Source organism: Channa argus, chromosome 15 (assembly GCF_033026475.1).
Source record: "Channa argus isolate prfri chromosome 15, Channa argus male v1.0, whole genome shotgun sequence".
In the NCBI taxonomy this organism is placed as follows: domain Eukaryota; kingdom Metazoa; phylum Chordata; class Actinopteri; order Anabantiformes; family Channidae; genus Channa; species Channa argus.
Genome location: NC_090211.1, coordinates 16,014,815 through 16,034,623, shown reverse-complemented (window position 1 = coordinate 16,034,623; position 19,809 = coordinate 16,014,815). Strand labels below are relative to the sequence as shown.

The 19,809-nt window shown below is 39.0% G+C and overlaps 3 protein-coding genes across 4 annotated transcripts; 2 read left to right on the top strand and 1 right to left on the bottom strand.

The window, feature by feature from the left end:
• Positions 1–1,117: 1,117 nt before the first annotated feature.
• LOC137100220 (LITAF domain-containing protein-like) lies at positions 1,118–6,920 on the bottom strand. Of its 2 annotated transcripts, none has more exons than XM_067477889.1 (5): positions 6,675–6,920; positions 4,111–4,252; positions 3,528–3,569; positions 1,993–2,137; positions 1,118–1,865 (listed from the first exon to the last, which is right to left on the bottom strand). In XM_067477889.1, exons 2-5 carry the CDS (start codon positions 4,235–4,237, stop codon positions 1,760–1,762), a joined length of 420 nt encoding a protein of 139 aa, XP_067333990.1. In that variant the 5' UTR covers positions 4,238–4,252; positions 6,675–6,920; the 3' UTR covers positions 1,118–1,759. The 2 variants fall into 2 exon arrangements, with proteins under 2 accessions (XP_067333990.1, XP_067333989.1); XM_067477888.1 differs by having other exon boundaries at positions 4,111–4,258; positions 6,675–6,909.
• An 8,268-nt stretch (positions 6,921–15,188) lies between these two features.
• Positions 15,189–17,730, top strand: LOC137100505 (myeloid-associated differentiation marker-like). The gene is made up of 2 exons (XM_067478366.1): positions 15,189–15,471; positions 15,909–17,730. The coding sequence occupies exons 1-2, from the start codon at positions 15,205–15,207 to the stop codon at positions 16,491–16,493; spliced, it is 852 nt and encodes a 283-aa protein (XP_067334467.1). The 5' UTR covers positions 15,189–15,204; the 3' UTR covers positions 16,494–17,730.
• Positions 17,731–18,082: 352 nt separating this feature from the next.
• LOC137100504 (myeloid-associated differentiation marker-like) lies at positions 18,083–19,355 on the top strand. The gene has a single exon (XM_067478365.1). The coding sequence runs from the start codon at positions 18,301–18,303 to the stop codon at positions 19,156–19,158; it is 858 nt and encodes a 285-aa protein (XP_067334466.1). The 5' UTR covers positions 18,083–18,300; the 3' UTR covers positions 19,159–19,355.
• Positions 19,356–19,809: the final 454 nt, after the last annotated feature.

Genomic DNA, 19,809 nt, shown 5'->3' with positions numbered 1-19,809 from the left:
AGGAATCAAAATCAGCGAACAAGCTGACTTTTTCAAAAAGGTTTTATCATCACATAATCCAACCTGAGGCACCATACTGTTCGGTTATAGTTTTTAACATGGTCTGTCAGTGTACTTCATTGGTCGCAAAGCGGTCTTACTGACATATTTCTGTCTTTAAGCCAGTATGATTTGTTTTAAAAATGTTCACTGACAGAGGTTTGTTTAAGCCACACTGTGAAATAGGACAGGACTGAACCTCTCAGAGGAGTAAATTCCACAAGAAGCGTGAACCAGGTGCAGCCGCAACATATTGGCCTAATTACAACCTGTAATGGCACAAGTTTCAAATTAGTACAGTTCAACAGTTAAATATTTAACAAATTGTCAAACCTAAACAACATGTTGTTTTTTCTTCTTGTACGACCCATAGGAACGTGAACATTACACTGTGCAGTCTGCTACTGTGCACAGCAGTAAAACACAGACTGAAGTCAGCAATGGATGAGGAAAAAAGACACATAATAATTATATTGATTTGGTCACAACATGCACAGTTATTTTGTGAATTAAACAGCCTTTAGTTGATTAAGTACGGCGGCACACTGCATTCTCAACGGAACAAAATACAGCCCTAATCTCATGATTATGAGGAACTGATCTTGTAATTATGAGTTACAGAACTACAAATCTCTATTTACGAGTTATAAGATCCAGATAACATATTTACAAGATGCTGATCTTGTAATTCTCAGTTCGGCATCTCATAAATGTGAGAAAGTTTCAGAACCTGCCTGAGATTAATCAGTTTTTTAAGATATCTTCACTATAACAGTAGTTCAGTGAGTTTTCAATACTTCCAAAAGTCTAACGTAAAACAGAAATCTGGATAGATACGGTCTCTATTCTTTTTTCTTCGATTAATGCAACGCACCACAATTTAGCACCATTTGTAAACATTTCTATCAGTGCTGCTATTAAACCGGTGAAGTGCGAGTCTTGAAATTGCCCCAAGTCCCAGTCAGAGTCCGAGTTCAAGAGAGTTTTCAACCATGAAAAAAATCCAACATCAAATGTGTCACTGAGTGCAGCAAAAGTACAACTTGTTTAAGCAAATCATACTGCAGACACAGCAGGCAACTGAAAACAAGTCTTTTTATTGTTTTTATATATATATATATATATATGTTTGAATACATATTTCTTGTTATATATATTTAATAAATGTTTCACAGATTGGTAAAAATATGTACACTGATCAGACATCACATTATGACCATCTGTCCAATTTATTGCAATTCAATACGCTTTGCAATAAGTTTGACTTTTAAAGGGTGGAACCCTCCCCAATTCCTACCGGGCTTGGACCGGCACTCCAGAGCTGGGGACGGGAATGGGCCGTTGGGGGTTCAGTGTTTGCACAGAGACACTTCGACAAATAGCCGGGACCGGGGATCAAACTATTGACCCTGTGGTCCGCGGACGACTGCCTTTACCAACTGAGGTACAGCTGTATATTTAAAAGAAATGAGGTAGCAAAAATATTGTGTTATGTTATGCCTGATCAGTGTATGTCCGAAAGTTTATTGCATTGGCATTTACAAAAGTAAAAGCACACACTATAGTTTCACACAGAAAATGTGCTCTAAATCAAAAGATAATAAGTGCATTTTCGATTATTTTGTTACAATATGGACATAATGTAGAGCAAGTAAGGTTATTAAACTATACAGGAAGATAAGTACTGAGTTCAGCCTTGTCATGTACTCTTGAGATACAATCACATTCGCTTGTATATGTAGACAATATTGTGGCAGTTTGGACAACGATGCTCCACGTCTTTACAGGAATCAACACAGAATGGGATACAGCAGCAAAGAAAACACCTGTAGGTGGAAACATAGTTAATTATAGTTGTGTTTCGGAAGTAATTTGGATGTTTTGTGTGTTTTTCTATGGTTTCACATCATTTCAGTATGTGCTGCGAGTTTATTCACAAAAGGTTGTTCTTACCCAAATAGGGCGAGTCCACCACAAATGGCCCACGTCAGCAGGCCTGTTCTGTGCTCTGTCTGGGTGACCACTGACTGCTGGCAATGAGGACACACTGTTTGTCCCGGAACATCATGTAGTGCAGGTGCTACCATCACGTGAGTCACTGGATCAGAAATATATAGATATGAATAAAATACCAGGTTTCTCTACATTCACTTATACAAACTTAATTTTTGAGCAGTTCCCCACGACTAGAATGAGTTCAACCTGCAGTATGTGTTCACCAACAACTGGCAATTGTACACTTTTTGAGTTCCTTGGACACATAGCTGAAAACATACTGAGTCAAATCCACAAGAATGCATAGCGAGAGAGACAATACGAAGAAGGATCCTGCAGCTCGTCAGGCACTAGCTGACGTTTTTTGTGTTTGTGTGGAGATGATCTTAATGGTATCCGGTGGTCAAACAATTATCCACTCTAGAGAATGTTTTAGGAAGAACACCGAGCTGTTACTGAATTCCACTGTTCTCCACTGATAACAGAGTGATTTTACAGCACACGATGGCAAATTGTAATTTCACAAACACGTTCCCAAATCAATTAAATCTCTAATAGCTGTACCTTGTGGCTCCTATAGCTGTGGCGGTTCTTTCCAAAGGCTGAGCTGAACTCCCGCTCTTCTAACAAACTTTTTGTATACACAGTTTCTACGACAACTAGTCACACAAACTTAAAAGCCAAACTTCAAACACAGTTATATGATGTCATTAATGACATCATCAGTACACTTATACGTACACTTCTTAATCTAACTGGCCTTACAATGGACAATATAAACAAAAACAGGGAAAACCCTGGTTGGCTCATACAGTTTGTTTTCAACACACGTACAATTTAATATGTGTAACTGCTTTTGCCAGCTGGTCACACATTGCTTACGTTACTGTAAACTTCATCAAATTTGAGAATGACATGCACTGACTCAGGAGGGCCAGCAGAGGCTGCTCGAGCCTGTTCTACATTGAGTTCTCTGCTTGACCAATAGCTTTTCCTTGATCACTGTATTGTAATGAAGCTTCTGGGCAATCCAAATCAAAGTACCAGAAGGTAGCTCAGACTGATCTCAGTGGGTGCAATGAACGTATAATGTAAATAAAAATAATCAGTCCAAATGGGATAATTTCAACACAGTTTACATTTGCTACTGTAAAAACTTCACGTGTGGAGTTCGTGTGAAGAAGCAATATCCTGGCAATTTTCCCGAGATGTGCTGCAAACTTAATACTCAAAATATGACTACACAGACCCAGCACTGAGCAATTGCTTTTTGTTAAGCGCTGAGGCAACAACTAGCATATTGTTTAGATCAGTCGGATAGGAGGCCGTGGACTTTGCCATCACTTTGTCTCACTTGTCAGTCTGTGAACAGGAAAGCACTGCTCAATAGTTAAATGGGCCTGGATGTGTGCGTGTGCATTCATAACACTCACAAAGATGTGTTTGTGTCTTACATAGAAGAATATTATTTTGAATCTGATGTGTGGCCTCACCTATTGTAGCAGGTGCAGATTGGGCTGGAGCATAAGGATAACCTGGGTTAAAAAAAAACACAGTTTAAGACAGATACTTTGAGATATCAGCGACCAAAAGAATATTCCATGCATAAAATTTGTAATGTATGTGGGGTAATGTTTTTGGTGGATTTTGGGTAGATACACATTTTTAACATCCTGTGATTGAATATGCATTTGTAAGTTGCCTACAGGCAATAAAAAGCATGTGGTAAGAACAAATATACATAATGTTTTGGCCACACTGTTTAAAATGAATGAGGGAGCCAAAAACTTAGAACCACATGTTAATCTAATGCTTTCCAGTTTGACCCCACCCCCCACTGTGACCTCAATAAGAATAGAATAGAAGAATTATAACCTTACTGAAAGTTTCAACTTAAAAGCTGAGTAATTATAATCTAAGTAGAAGTCGTGACAGAGCTGCTCTATTACATTGTACAGTTGTACCTAATAAAGTGGCCAGTGAGTGTACAATATAATTATCTTTAACAGAAATCGTAATTTGTGTTGGAGAATCCATTGTCTTTTCACTTGAGCTCTGACCGCAGATATTTACTACCTTGGTATCCAGGAGGAGGAGGAGGTCCACCCGCGACGAAGCCCGGCTGAGGCATAGGGGCACAGTAGTTCATAGGTGGACCTGGGTATGGTGGAGCTGACTCGTGTGGTGGGTGTCCTTTGTCCATCTTCTGAAAGCTTGACTGAAACTAAGAAATATTTGCATTATTCATGAAATTTATGCTAAGAAGTACAAATGTAGTACATGGATTTCACCTTTTATTACACTATTAGAAAAATAGCAATGTTTTCAGCTCAAATTACATATGATTTGTCTTGGTGTTATTAGATTTACATTGTAATCTACTGTATATAATTAAAAAAAAACACTGGATCAATTTTACATCCATTCCGTTTGCCCAACTGGAAGAATTGCTGCCAGAAAAAAAAAAGTTAGTAAATGAATAACTTAAGCTGGCATTTCCATCATCTAGTAAGGGCTACGTGGAAAAGCTAGCGAAAGGGTCGGTTTTAGTGAAACCAGAGACAAACAATCAGGAGCCACTTTTGCATTTACAACCACTGTGAAGGATTATTTTAGATTCGACTGTTTAATGCTATCGGACATAAACATATACTAACATATCACTAACATATACATTGAGCGATAGTTGCTCAATGTATTGAATTGAAAGTCGAATGATGACTCAAATTGTCTTTGTGGTGTGAAACGAATGTCTCACATCCTCTTTCCACACCAAACTTAAGTGACCATCCCCAGGGTATAGTCAAGTTAACCTGTCCCACGTGCAGACAACAAGCTTACTATTTATGGTTTAATCTAAAAAGCTTTCACTGCGGGTGTGGATTATATCTGATATGGGAGAACTTCTCTCTGGTAGAAAAGCCAAAACCACACAGTAAAAGTGCTTTATTAAAAGTAACTTATTGTTATTTCAAATGAGTGGAGAAGTATTGTTATAAAACTACACTTAAAATATCAAAAGTACTTAATTTAAAATTATATCATTTATAGCAGTACACAGTTATTGATAATATATATTCAACTAGCTGACTGTGTTTCTAGTTTTGGGGCCTTCTCTCCAACTTCCCTATGCATCTTTCACATGACATCATCAGTACAGACTCTGTCATATCATTGCTCATACTTCTAAGGTCATAGTTATGGTTGACCTGCTTATCTGATTGGCTGATTTTTCCAGACAACATCCTCATGGCGACGTTTTTCCTCCAACCTTAACACCCATGTAGGTCATTGTTCCCTAAACCTATTATATGACCAGCAGAATTGTTTGTTAAAATATCACCCCCATATAGGGAGGCACCCATTTTAAAGCTGAAATATGAGACCATGTCGCTTGGCACCAAAATGAGAGCCAGTTTCCTGTATTCAGTCAAAAAATTACAATTGTGCATTTACAGTTTGGCATCAGGGTTAGTTACTAAATATGAATCTTCAGGTGTTTTCAAAATGCCATACTTTTGCTATAATTCACTGATTCGTCACATAATGTATGTCACAGGACTCGTGACACATGATGACCAACACTCTCCGGTCTCAAGGGGAATTCTTCTGCTTTGTTGAACTACTCATGCTTCCAAACCCCCTCGTGGCAAAGCTTTCTACGTTCTACAACCTACTCAGTCCTTTTTTACAGGAGGACATACGTTTTTTGTTTTTTTTTGGCTAGAGGCAGAGTGAAAAATACTCCCCTAAAGTAGAAACACAGAATACAAACTTATGTGAATAAAGTCACCTTTAATAGTAAAATGCTGGTTACTCAGTAAAGTGTGTCATTTTATTGATTGTTGAAGGTTGTAAATAAAAGCAGGGAAGTAAAATTACACAATTTGCCTATGAAATGCAAAGTATTGAAGTGGCTCATGCACTATCAAAGTTCAAGTTGCTACACTGGAAAGCTGGACAGTGATTGCTGTCATTAATAATGCAGTAATAGTGGAGAGTTGCTCTTACGTCAGAGCTGGCTGACTGGAAGCAGTGGACAGCAGCAACTTACAGTAAATTACTTTGTGGGAAAGGTGAGGAGAAGGACGGTTTGAGCTGGAAGGACTTTGCTCTCACAAGTCTATACTTGATCTTTTAGAGCCCCGAGTGCTTCCTGAGTAATACCTTTTTTTTTTAAATTGCATTTTGCTTAGATCAGTTGTCACAAAGGACAAAAGACACACATAGGCACATAAAGAAAGTCGCTACTTAAAGACAAGTCTAAACAGAGCTGCTTGAGCTGCTTTTATGTATAAACAAGGAAGAAAGAATGCAGAGCCACAGTGTTTGCTGGTTAGTCTGTTGCTCATAGGGAATAAGCCAAGTTAGTCCCTGCAAGCCTCGCTCTGTCTCACCGCAAATCCATCTTAAAACAATTAGAGCAACATGAGCCACATACACAGATGAAGACCTTCCACTCACAGCAGTATTGAGCCTCGCCCTTTTTAGTTTCACATGTAATGGCCAGAAAAGGCTTCCGACACAAGGATATTTGAACTGACATATAATTTCAATACAATACTTTAATAAAAGGGCATGCCCAGCTTTTTTTTTTTTTCACTGTTATAGAAGTAATATGTCAAATAAGCTTTACTTACCAGCGGCTTCAACACAGAAAAGGGTTAAGCAACCTTTCTTTTATGCTGGTAGTCCTGGGTCAGGCAGGAGGGTTTGAAATAAAACCAGAAGAGTGCTGGACGATTTGAGCTCTTATTGCTACTGTGGTTATCTACTTCCTCTCAACATAAAGCAACAACTCTGCTATGCTCCTCCTCCATCCTTCTTGTCCCAAATATCTCCTATGGGACTGTGCGATTCACTGGAAAATTAATAGCATTGTTTTATAGTGTTTGTTCAAATTCTGTTTAAATAATGAGCAGGACGAGCATAAGGGTTTTGAATAGAGATCTCCCCAAAAAAAGAAAAGGCAGTCGTGGGTTTTCTGGGAACAAAGTGTCCTTTGTTGACCTACCATAATGCCTCAGTAATCTGTCACCAACCCTAGAAACTGTGTACAAATAGCATTAAAGAACATATGAGGTACAGCAGTATCATTAAATTCGCTGAATTAAAGGACCAACAAAAGACTTTTGCTTTAGAAAACTTGGGTTTGCTTTTTCCACAGATCCATTCACTCTCACTATTTTTTTTTTTTTTTTGGTTTCCTGGCCACACGCCCTAGTGTTTTCCTTGCATTGCTTCAAGAGAGGCATGTGGAAGTTTGGATGAAAAAAAAAAAAAAAAAACTAACTCCACCCTCGCTTGCTTCCACAATAAACTTGACAAACCCAACATTAGGCAATGCTGTAGAGTATTTATGCAATCCACTTATCATGGGTTTTATGACAGCGTGGGATTTGGTAGTAATGAATCATCAGGATGTTGCCACCATAGTGGAAAAGTTTAGAGTAAAAGAGCAGTGTCTTTAAACACAGGTGCAACTTGTGCATTTGCATGGCCAATGTAATGGATTTGTGTGTTGTACTGTTTATGAAGTAGATATCCTACACATTAAAAGATGGACTAATAGCAATTGTTTGTGTTTGTGTTGAGGATCTCTCCATTGTGGTGTACATAATTCTGAATAAACCTCTTTTTGGAGCACTTCTTTATCAGCCGTCACTTTATGTGCACTTGAAATCTACCACAGAAGGTTTTAAGATTTCAAATGCAAATGTGCAGCTGCATGTATATTGTAGGTTACAAAGTTGCAAAAGTTGCACCTCGTCCACACATTGTTCTCCCCAGAATGCAGAACAGAGCAGTAAAGCTGTGGTGGTTGTGGTTTTAACAGAATTTCAAAGCAGAAAATATTATTGGTCCACCATTCAGTCTGAGTCAGGGGGTCGTTTCTTTTTCCGGTACATTTACAAGCCACAAGATACAATAATGTGTTAAAAAGACAATGTGTTTGTTCAACAGAAAGACTGACATCATATTTATGTGTGAAAAACAATAGGCTTAATATAAACCAAATAAGTCAGAATAACGAAGCTTAACATGTTAATCGAATGAAATGTTTACTATGTTGACAATCTTTGCTAACTCTAACCCGAAGCCTTAGTTACACAAAGTACACTATTTATTGCAGGTACTACATTTTTTTTCATGATGTTTGCTCCAGTTCGTCCTGTTGGAGAAGTGATGAAAGTCTGCCACATGGTGGCAGTGGAGGAAAAGTCAGAAACTCATTTTGGCTGAGGTCACATTTGAGGGGGGCCAGAGTATTTTTCCATCAATTACTAGGATGATTTAAAAAAAAAAAAAGTCTTAAATCTCTAATTCAACAGTAGGACACTCTGGGAAGATTGTGTGAAATCTTTAACAATGCCCTGGCATTGGCATGTGTCATTGCAAAATAGGAAGTTGGTTTACTGTGTGTAGAAAAAATTACATCAAGCAGAAGCAGTGAAAGAGCTGCGGTAATAAAATAGAAAGTGGATCACTAATTTTAACAATATGTTGACTGGCTCTGTTTTAACCAAGCAACATTTCTCTGGAACTATTTTCTGGAACTTTATTCCAGCTAGAAGTCCAATATCTCATTTCTCTCTGGTGGAAGGAAACATAGCTCATTCTTTCACAACACTAATTATTTGTCAAGCCTGCTTATCCAGACATGCTTTCCCACACATTAAGTGAATGTGAATGAACTCATTACTTGGACACATGAAGAGCTGTTGGAGTCCGGGTGATGAAATGGAGAGATCACAGGATGATCACATGAACATTACTCATCGCATCTGGAATGCAAAGAGCCCCACTGTTGATTACAGGTGGACATAAGAAAGTGCTGTGCTGACTTCAAATCAACAACTACATTTCATTTATGACCACTAGAGGTCACCATGATGCAATATTGTAATGTTTAACACTTTTGTATTTTCGGTTTAGGAACACTTCTCAATGGGTTCAAGTATGTGTATGTTTACTAAATTTAAAGTCAGGTGCCTTTTTTAGGTTAGTGTTGCGTTCAACTCTTGGCAGCAGCTGTGTTTGAAGTCACTACCTCTTTCTGTTTCCGCTGTGTTCTGTTGCGTTAGCATTTGATTAACAGCCTTCATGCAGCAGCCCAGAAATAACTGTGCCTCAACACATCCCTATTTTATAACAGAACGAAAAATGATGCAGAGACCTGTGATTTAATGGGCTGCAATGAAACAGCAACCTTCTAAACCCTTTTCCATTGTGGAAAGTACTGACCTGCTTGAACTGGCTGGGTCAAAAAATACAGGAAAAGGGAGGGAAAAGGGAAACCTATGTATGTCACCATCAGTTGGCTGCAGCTGTAAATAGTAACTATGTTTTGCAGGTGTTGATGTCTATCTTGTTTTCATGTATGACACAACATAAAAGCTGCCGTTTAGCTCCATCTACAGTGCTCGTACCACCTGTTAAGCCTACAGAGGCATCACGTTGCCTCATCAAAAAACATGGAAGTTGCATTTTAAAAGCGTTCGCTATCATTGTTTCTCTCTCCCCCTTCTTTTCTTAACTGGTCTTCCAGTTGTTTTCAAATGTTATGGCCAAACAAGAGCAGTGGTAAAAGGAGAATTAGGGGGCATCTTCTGGTGATTTGTGCTATTTAGTTTGCTGCATCTAACCCTCACACACTGTACGTGTTGGCCTCTGTAACACTCTCTCTTCCCCTCCCTTCTTTGTAGCACTCTTTTGTTGCCTCGCCCAAAAGCACGCAGCCTCCAGGGGAGAAGGTGCTGAACTGTTTCTTCCTTGCTGATGGAAAACACCACGTGAGCAGGTCTGGGATACGGCGGAACCCGGGTGGTGAGGCAACAAGAATAAAATAGTGTGTCTCACTGGGATGAACTTTATCTTGTAAATCTTGTATTCAGCCCCATAATTACGGAGAAAGATTAATTATTAGGATAAATAATGCGCCTTCAAAAAAGCCACTAGAGCAGCACCAACCTCAGTGAATGAGATGCATGCCTGGTCAATGTGCACTTGTTTCATTACTGTCCCTAACCCAAACCAAGTGATCGTTTCTCTAACCATGACTACAAAAGGGTGGAGATCGAAACTCGGTCCTTAATTAGAACCAGTTGGAAAACGGGGAAATGTGACAAAGTTGGAGCTTCGGTTCATCTTATCGTTTCCAGAGGCTCCTGCGAAGAACTTTCTTTCTGTCGGTGAGCTGGTGTCTGTGGTTTGGCTTTCTGTCATTATTCTGTAAAGCATCGTCACAGTCGGTCAGTGCTGCTGCTATAATAGGTCAGTAGAAGAGTGTTGTCTTACCTTTTAAAGTGAGAACTGTACTCGATTAGCAGATCTTGCACCGAGCCACCAGAAAACTGTTCATGTATTTATATTAATTAATTTTTGCAAATAGCATTAATTGCTTCTGTAATGTAATTATTTCAGGTACGTCCCTTTTCATACATTTACATTTAGTCATATGTTAACCCCAGTGACACTAACTCCCTCCAGTCACTCCACGCATATGCATATAGTACATTTGTTTTTAACTACTGTTTTCACAGAGCTCATCATAAATGTCCTTTTAAATGTTCTTGTTTACTTTCATTCTTGTGTCTAAAAAAGGTAATAATAATATTGAATGAATTATATCAGTGCAAAAGTTTTCATCCCTCTTGATAAAGTAATTAAGTTGTAAAAATTAACTCAAATTAATTTCGGATTTATGGACATTTGAATTAGCTAATTGAGCATGAAATATTACGTTGATGAAAACAAATCTAAGTTTTACTATTTTTTCATTTGAAAGTAAATAACTTGCAAACTTTTGCGCCCATCTGTATGTGCAATACTCTAGCGACTAAAAGAGTTTGAGCCTGTTTATGTCTGTTCCCTGTTGCTGTAATTCACTTAGATTCTAATTGAGTCCATGAGAGTCGAACAGGAAGTCTTTTGGAGTATACATATTCATTAAATGCAATAAAGTCTCACAAAGATACATTCATGCACTGTGTTCCTTGAATATTGTCACAGTACACACTAATTCATCTATATGAACAAACAGAACCTGAGTTCGGCCAAACTGTGACATGAAGTACTTTACACTGCTGTATGTATGAAGGGTCACACTGAGAGGCAATAATAACAGAGGCTCTAATAAAATGAATGTAATGTTCTGAATACACCGAAAGACGGTAAGAGAATTAGAGTGGTGCAAGAAAATAGTCTTAAATATCATATTGGCATAGTACGTATGTATGTATACGAACCTGCAGAGTTTAGCCAGATGTAAAGCGTATTTTAAATGCTTGACAGGAGTTTGACATTTATTACTTTGTCTCACTAACAAAACTTGTCCTAGATTTGCGACGTGAAAAACAACAGATCACAGTGCAACAGTGGCCGTTACCTTGTTAGACTGTATGCAACCGCAATGGCAACTCCTGGTCGGCAGTGTTCCTGAAAGTCTGGCACCAATGTAAATATAAAATAGCTGTGAAATTTCAAGCTGTTCTGGGACCATTCAGATGCGACGGAGGAACACATTTCCATTTCCATCCATTCCATAAAGGTAAAATAGTTTATTAGAGTGTCTCACACACACACACACACTTAGTTTCATAGTAGCAACGTCTACTGAGTTATTTCTATAGCAGCTGCACTTTATCTCACATTGTCACGTCCACTTTTGCCTGTAACCAAGCAAATATTGACAGACATCTTTTATATCTGCTCCTTTAATGCCTTTGTTCAAGCAATATCTGTAGTGCCATGATCACACGTTGTCATTGCAGAAGGCAGGTTTTCCATCCAGTATGGGCCGTCCAAAGGATACAAGCCAAAAAAGCGAGGAAGAGAAGAGTTTGAGCGGAGGAAGCGGATGAAAATGCACGAGAGCTGTGCTAAACGCGAGGATTTTCTTATTCAATGGATGAGAACCCTCACTCACGTATTATTCTTTAGTAACTTGTTGCATCTATTACAATTGAAACCAATGTTAGGATCAATTGCAATGTACAGGAGAAGAGGTCACGAGTGTGAGCACCCGGACAATTGAAATTAAAGTCTCAATTGTTGTTTCCAGTGATACGTCATATGTTAACATATAATAATACGTCGTATTGTAAGTGTATTTAGTTTTTCACCAATGTGCCACAGAACTTAACTTCAAATGTAAACACAATCATTCATTGCTGCTGTGCTTCGCATTGGTGACTTGAGAGTTGTGCTCCCTGTCTCAAGGTTTAGGTTGAGTGCATCCTATGCAATGCATTTAAGTGGAAAGCTAACATTGAGCCATGTGTAAATAAGAACATGATACAGGGGTGCCTCTCAAAATCCCAAATGATTTGAGGAAGGCTCTCTGCCATGGGAACAATATGACCCCATTTGACCCAAAATTGTGTCCCTTTAGCTCTGTCTAGAATTATGACAGAATTGTAAATTTCAGCTGGAAAAGAAGTTCTGAATTTAGCCTTCCCTGATGATTTGGGGACCACATCGCAATTGTGGGAACGTTGTGACCTTCCGGAGCCGGTGATTGTTCCTGTACTTACAGGCACATACTGCAGATTGATTTTGATTATTAGTGCCAAAGTTCAGGATCCGTTCTTTGTACCTGCAACACCATATTATCCACATTAGATAGCTGATGATTTGACCCTGGTCTGGATTTTATTCTTTTTTTTCCAAAAACTGGCTTTAGTTTATCTGAAGGTGTTGTCAGAACGACAGGTCTTTAAGCCAAAATCTACAGAAGTGCAGGCAATGGTTTGTTGCATCATGACCAAGACGTTTTGTTACATGATGTAATACATGAAACATGATTTGTTACCTCATTGTTGGATGCTTCCACCAATCAGTCTCACTTAATAGTCATTGTACCTGTATGGCTGAAAACACACACACAACATTAAACCTACCAAACCAATGCTGATCATAGTTACAACTCTCTGCCCTTCTTTTTTTGCAAATGCCCTGGATTAACAAATACTTATTGCTTGAATTTTTTGTTTATGTTATGTAGGTTCGACATATATTGTCGCTGCTGAACGCAGTTCACGCTTATTTTAGTCATGCTAGGCTCCTGGGATTAATAATGACCTGTGTGTCTGTCAGACCACCGCATGTGTCCAGACTCAAATAGCTCAGCTACTTGTTGATGGATTGATTTGAGCTTTTGTACATAAATTAATCATCACTTTGTAAAATGTGTAGACAGCCGGTTAAATCTAGTTTACATTCATGTTCCCCCGTAAAGCTTTGTACTGACTTTGGTGACCACCCAAGTTTTTCATGTGGTGATATTGTCGCATCAGATTTCCACTTTGTCCAGTGTTTTAATTTATGAATAGATACCTGCTGACTATATAGCAAAAAAACAGCTTCAGCTTTGTATAACTAAATCAACCATAGGTTAGGTTTTCCCTGGGGGTCAATTCCCAACAAATCAGCCTTACGTTACATTACATCAATTGGCATCATTTGGCAAATGCTTTAATCCAAAGTGATTTACAAGTTCGATGAAATGATTTAGTTCTTTGAGATCTAAGTGGCAGATAGAACAGATAGGAAAAGGTTGTTTACATAGTGTAAAGTGTGTACGAAGTCGCAAAAGATTTCCATCTTCAACAACTTTTTAAATATTGAGTGAAGCTGCTCAACATGTGGGACACTGAGTTAAGAAGATTTGCTTGGGATTTTTTTGAAGGGGCCACCAGATGCTGTTCGTTTGCAGTTGACAGGAGGGATTGTAGATCGGGATGAGTGTGTTTAGATAGAAAGGTGCTGTTGAGATGACCACTCTGTAGGGAAGAATCTGAGATTTAGGTCTGATGCTGGTGGCTACTGGAAACCAGTGCGGAGACCTTAAGAGGGGTTTCACATTTGTCCTTTTTGGCTTTTTTTGCAAAATAAAACATGCTGCTGCCTTTTGGATCACGTTTCTTGATACCTAAATCAGAATGAGTTAAATTCAGGTCTAATGTGAGTCCACGCTGTTATGTGTTACATCAGTTTATTCAGTATCTTTTACTTTGTTGTTTTGAAGGCCTCCATCATTGGTATGATAGGAACCTATCTTTGTTACTTATAATCCTGTATAGTAAATAGCTACTTTACTCATTTAACAAACATTAAGAAATACGGGCTAGGTGTATATGCTCTGTGTTTTGTTTTTATACAATCATTCAGTTGCAAAAAAAGCCATCTGTAATTTGTTAAAGCTGCTTCTTTTCTACACGATGACATAAAACAAATGTGACTGGTGAAACCAGCCATGATAAAAAAAAAACTGTTGGTGGCCGTTGGTGACATTCTAATATGACTGCTAAACAAACAGAACACTGTACAGTACTTCTGCCTCTGTTAAGAACATATAGGTGGGGATAAATAATAAAAGTGTGCTCGTGCTGCATTGACTAGAGTTTCTTACACATTCAAGTGTGAAACCTGGATCATGACAGATAATGTTGCTGTGAACTATGGCCTCTTTTTTTGTTAAGAATTTTATATTTTTGTCACCTGAATAGGTCTGATAGGACTTGTTTGAATTAGGTATCTTATTATAGCTAATTATCTCTATCTGAGAAGAGGAACCCCCCCTCTTGGATGTATTTCCCATTTAGAAGGTAAATAGGTCATTCGGAGTTAGATAAGAGTACATTTTGTGCAGCTTGTGTAGAACTAGCAGCAGTGTTCCTCTGACACCTTTTGTAACACATTACCTTAGAAAATATAATGGATGAGAACAGAGGATTAGGTTGAAACAACAGCCTTATGTATTTAGGTTTAGTTTCTGTCAGACGTAGTTGCTTTTACAATATCAGAATTATTTTTATGCCTCATGCATCTGATAGGTAAATGGAAGTAAATAAAAGATGGCTACCCCCGCCTCCACAGACCAAGCAAATACAAAGGTCTGTTCTTGCGCTTGCGCATTCAACACCTGGCTTAGCCACCTGAGAATGAAGGTCTGACAGGATTGCCAGTAGGGAGTGGTCAGAAGTTGCTCATTCACCTGACACAACGGCTCGGCCATGACCATTTCGGCTGCCCTCGCAGAATGAGGAACTCGACCTGACAAAAACCAAAAAGCTATTTTAAACAGTAGTGGAAAAAATATTGGGAGTGAAAAATTAATGCAACATCTAACTAGACCCACATTAAACTGACCACTGGATTACAATCATCATGGTTACCGCGGACATCAGGACACTGACCGTACCTGTGGGCATCGTGCGGATACTGGAGGTCGTCTTCACCTGTATCTCTTTCAGCCTGGTCGCATCAGTGGGCCACACCACTGAGTCCTTCTGGACATGGAGTATGTTCACCTGGTGCTTCTGCTTCTGCGTCACCCTCCTCATACTCGTCCTGGAACTCATCGGTCTCGGCGCAAAGTTGCCGATCTCCTGGGACGACTTCACTACATCTTTTGCCATGTTGTCTACTCTAATGGTGTGTGTCATTTTTTACTTTGTTGGTATTTGTGTTTGTTTAGATTTTGAAAGAAAACAGGTCACATGTTGCAGGTTGACTACATTACTGACTGGAAACTCTCACTTACTGTCTATAATTTGCAAAACAAAATAAATATAAAGAACCACAATATGCATATTTTGGACTCTGTGAAGCAGTACGACAAACCCCCACAATAATACTGTTAGCAAAAACACTGCTTATGTCTACTGTATGTAGTAGAACCTTTGAAGAAGAGGTTTCATTAGGTTAATGCTTCTTTTAATTGTACAATTGCATTAAAAATGTATCTGGAAGCTCCGTGTTTTTCTACAATAAACATTTTTACCAGCATCTTAAATTAAATATATTAAAAGTTAGAAAGTAGCTTAAAGAAGGAATAGCATCATGGTTATATTTGACTTTCTCCCAAACAGATGCTGGCAGCCTCCATCCTCTATCCTGTCGTCTACACTTGCTCCAGTTGTGGCCGGCAAATTGGGGCCACTGTCACATCCATTCTGGCCTTCATCCTTTATGCCACTGAGGTTGGGCTAACTCGAGCCAAACCTGGTGAGATCAGCGGCTTTCTGTCCACGGTCCCAGGCCTCCTCAAGGTTCTGGAGGCCTTCGTGGCCTGCATCATCTTCATCTGCTTGGGCAGACTCGACTACTCTGGGTTACCAGCGCTCCAATGGTGCATCGCAGTCTACTCTATCTGCTTTATTTTTGCCTTCCTTGTCATCATTTTTACCATCGGCCGCCTTCTGTCTCTCTTCCCCGCACCGTTCGACAAAGTTCTGACAGGCTGCAATGTGTTGGCAGTGCTGATGTACGCCACAGCTGTGGTCATCTGGCCATTATACAGCCTGGGCAACACACCCAGACCCAGCGTCTGTCTTCGTTTGTGTGTTTGGGATAATTTTGTGGTTATCTCTTTCATGACCTGTTTCAACCTTGTTGCTTATATTGTAGATACAGTTTATTCATTTAGGCTGGTCTTCTTCACTACCAGTACATAGGCTGCAATAATTCCTCATACAGTATTTCAGCAATCTCTAAATAAGGCCACTTGAACTCAAAGATTCAATGTCAGTAATGTATTAATATTTGATTTCATTGGCGTTTCCATGAGGACACCTTGTTTCTGTTTCTGATCTGACAAAACACTTGTTCTTTATCATATTTGACTTCAGACAAATGCAATGTAATCCCAGTTCCTTTACTGCCCCCTTTTCCTCTCCAGGGATTTTCATCTGATTATTTTTGTCATCTGCCATATCAGTGTTATGGCAGATGACTCACTTCCAAATTCCTTAGTAGGATTGTTTACCATCACAACCATTCCTTTTTTTTTTTAAGTAAAATAATATGTTTAATTGTTAAATATTTGCAGTGGGATCCACCCTGTCTGTGTATGTGTGTACACTAATGTATGCAGTAGCTATAGGGTTCATTCTCAAAACTCCACTCATGCACTGGTCACCAATATTTTTCTGCACATAACCAGTGCAAAATGAGCAGTCAATAAGATGTGGCTCGTCCAATAATCGACTGATATTAACGTGATTAGCTGAAACTATTATGTGATTTTTTTTGGTTTTTTTGGTAATTTCTTTAAAGCAAAAATTGTGACACGCTTCAAACTATTGTCTGGTTTACCTTCTCAGATAATATGTATTACTGATTTTATTTGGTATTTATCACTGTAAAATGAATGGATTTGTATTTTAGACTCTCGATTAACAAACAAATGTATTACTGTCACAAAAGCTATGTATCCCTCTATGTTGCCCATTTATTCTAAAAGTAACAATGGACATATAATGTGCTTCACACATTTGTACGTTTTGTCGTCTTCTAAAAATGTAATAAAAGAACATGGATTAAAGCCAGCTTTGCTTATCTAAAATTAAAACCTTTGACCAGTGTAGGTTTTACTGGTCCTGTAAACAAAAGACAAAGGAAGAGAGAACACCAATCAAAGTAGAAAGAAAAGTCATCGCAGTAAAGAATAGAAGGAAACATGTGGAGTGAAGTAAAATGTGTTTATGCATTTATTTGAAAGCCACATTCACCATACAAGCATTGGCACTGAATGCACAGTGTGGTGGATTTTACGTGTTTTGTTGCACTGCAGCAAAAAAACTTCTGTGATTGTGATATTTGTACCTTTGCCTTACTTTTGGTTGCATGCAATGTAAATAAAAGTCATTACATTACTATATAACTAAAATAAAAAATGCTCAAACATGATGTTGTGTTTTTGTCTGTGTGTATTAAAAGTGGTTTTGTTAAAGAAAACATTCAAATTTTCTTAGCTCCTCAAACAGAGCTATCGTTATGCCATAAAATCTTTGACAGACCCTCCCTCAGACTCTCTTATTTGCTCTACCCAGAAACAATAAATGAAGCGGACTCAAGGGCAGGAGAGGAGCCATAACCTTTAGGGTGTGACATACACTACATCCTTGTGTTGGAGATTAGCTTTGAAAGTGGGCTTGCACCAAGGACCAGAGTCCAGCATGTCTGTCAGGGACGTGAACATGGTAACACCCAACCAGTGTCCAATCATGGGAGTGAAACAGAGGCTATAAACTACGCAGATAAGGCCAGGATGCTCTGTTTGAGTATACAGTACCGAACAACACTTTGAGTTTCAGTTTTAAAGTTTTCGCATGCTCCTCATGCCTACATGGATTTCTTCCACAGAATCTGGTTTATATACCAAAGCCTCGCTGTACTGTGGGATGTAATAGTTAGAACAAACTAAGTTTGAACTAAACTATATATATTTTCTTAGGTCAGAGACGCTCATCTGGTGCAGCCATGATCAGTGTGGATTTACGGTCACTCACTCAGCCTGTGGGCATCATGCGAATAATGGCAACCATCCTCACACTAATGGCTTTTAGTCTGGTGGCAACGGTGGGATATATCTCATCCCCCTACTGGGTGTGGTGCATGTTCACCTGGTGCTTCTGCTTCTTCTTCACCCTTCTCATACTCATCCTGGAGTTCACAACTGTCTACACGAAATTACCTTTTGCCTGGGATGACTTCACAGCTGCCTTTGCTATACTGGCGAGCATCATGCTCCTGGTTGCCTCCATCATCTACCCTACCTTTTTCACCTGCAATAACTGCCACCGCCAGATCGGTGCCTCCGCAGTCTCTTGGGTTTGTTTCGGGGTGTATACGGCAGAGGTGGTGCTGACGCGCCTTCGGCCAAGAGGACAGACAAGCGGGTTCCTCTCCACATTGCCCGGGATAATGAAGATGCTGGAGATCTTCCTCGCCTGTCTCATCTTCACATCCTTGGAGAACGGCCAGTACGTCGGTTCCCCAGGACTGCAGTGGTGTGTAGCTGTGTACTCCTTGTGTTTCATCTTTGCCATCGTCATGATCCTGCTCACTCTTGGACAACTGACATCTTTTTTTCCATTCCCTTTTGACAAGTTGGCAATTGTCTATAACATTTTGGCAGCAGTGATGTATATGACAGCAATGGTTATCTGGCCACTGTATAGTTTAAGTACCAATAGGAGACCTAGTGACTGTGGCCACCACTGTTCCTGGGATAAACTAGTGGTGATCACCTTCATGACCATCCTTAACTTTATTGTTTACACCCTGGACACTGTGTACACTGCACGTCTTGTGTTTGTTGTCAATAACCAGCAATAACCAGCTTATTAAAACTAACATGAATTAACCCATGTGTTTTGGGTTTGAGTTATAGTTTGCACTTTGTAAAATCTCCTTTTAGAGGTTTATTTCATGGTTGTTTTAGACATGTTGTCAATGATGACTAAACGAAAAAATATTAACGGTTCTTTAAATGTTTTTTCAAAAACGAGTAATAAAATGTTGGCTGCCGCCTACGGTGTGTACAAAGAAGTAGTTACTGGTTCGAGTTAATGATTAAAACCGTGGTATCACTGTCATAAAAAGCAAAAAATTATCTGCTGGAACTTTGGCTGATGCAACACAAAGACGGATCAAACAGTGCAGGTAATATGGCCTGCTTACTTTATTTTATAGTAATAATAGTCAAATTACGCAGCAAATGAACCTCCAGTACAGTGCCTCTGTTTTCACATTAATGCTTTTTATCTTTCCAATTGTGCTGCTGGTTATAGGAGCTTTTTGATATGGTATTCAGCAATAATGCTAATTCCTTCTCTTTTTTAAACATATGCTTGGTGTAGGTCATTAACAGTGAATTTAGGATATGAATGCTGACCAGCAACCACAGAAGTCTGCGCAAGATGAGACAGGATGGAAAGAAAGTGGAGAGAAAAACATCGATAAATAATAGACAAATTAGACAGAGAG

Bases quoted from the DNA above. Each gene is read 5' to 3' on its own strand.
- LOC137100220 (XM_067477889.1), bottom strand. From the start codon at position 4,237: ATGGACAAAGGACACCCACCACACGAGTCAGCTCCACCATACCCAGGT. The intron at 3,570-4,110 runs GTAGTAAATATC...TTTTTAACCCAG, and splicing joins TCCTCCTCCTGGATACCAAG to GTTATCCTTATGCTCCAGCC. The intron at 2,138-3,527 runs GTGAGGCCACAC...TTTCTGATCCAG, and splicing joins ATCTGCACCTGCTACAATAG to TGACTCACGTGATGGTAGCA.
- LOC137100505 (XM_067478366.1), top strand. From the start codon at position 15,205: ATGGTTACCGCGGACATCAGGACACTGACCGTACCTGTGGGCATCGTG. The intron at 15,472-15,908 runs GTGTGTGTCATT...TCTCCCAAACAG, and splicing joins CCATGTTGTCTACTCTAATG to ATGCTGGCAGCCTCCATCCT.
- LOC137100504 (XM_067478365.1), top strand. From the start codon at position 18,301: ATGATCAGTGTGGATTTACGGTCACTCACTCAGCCTGTGGGCATCATG.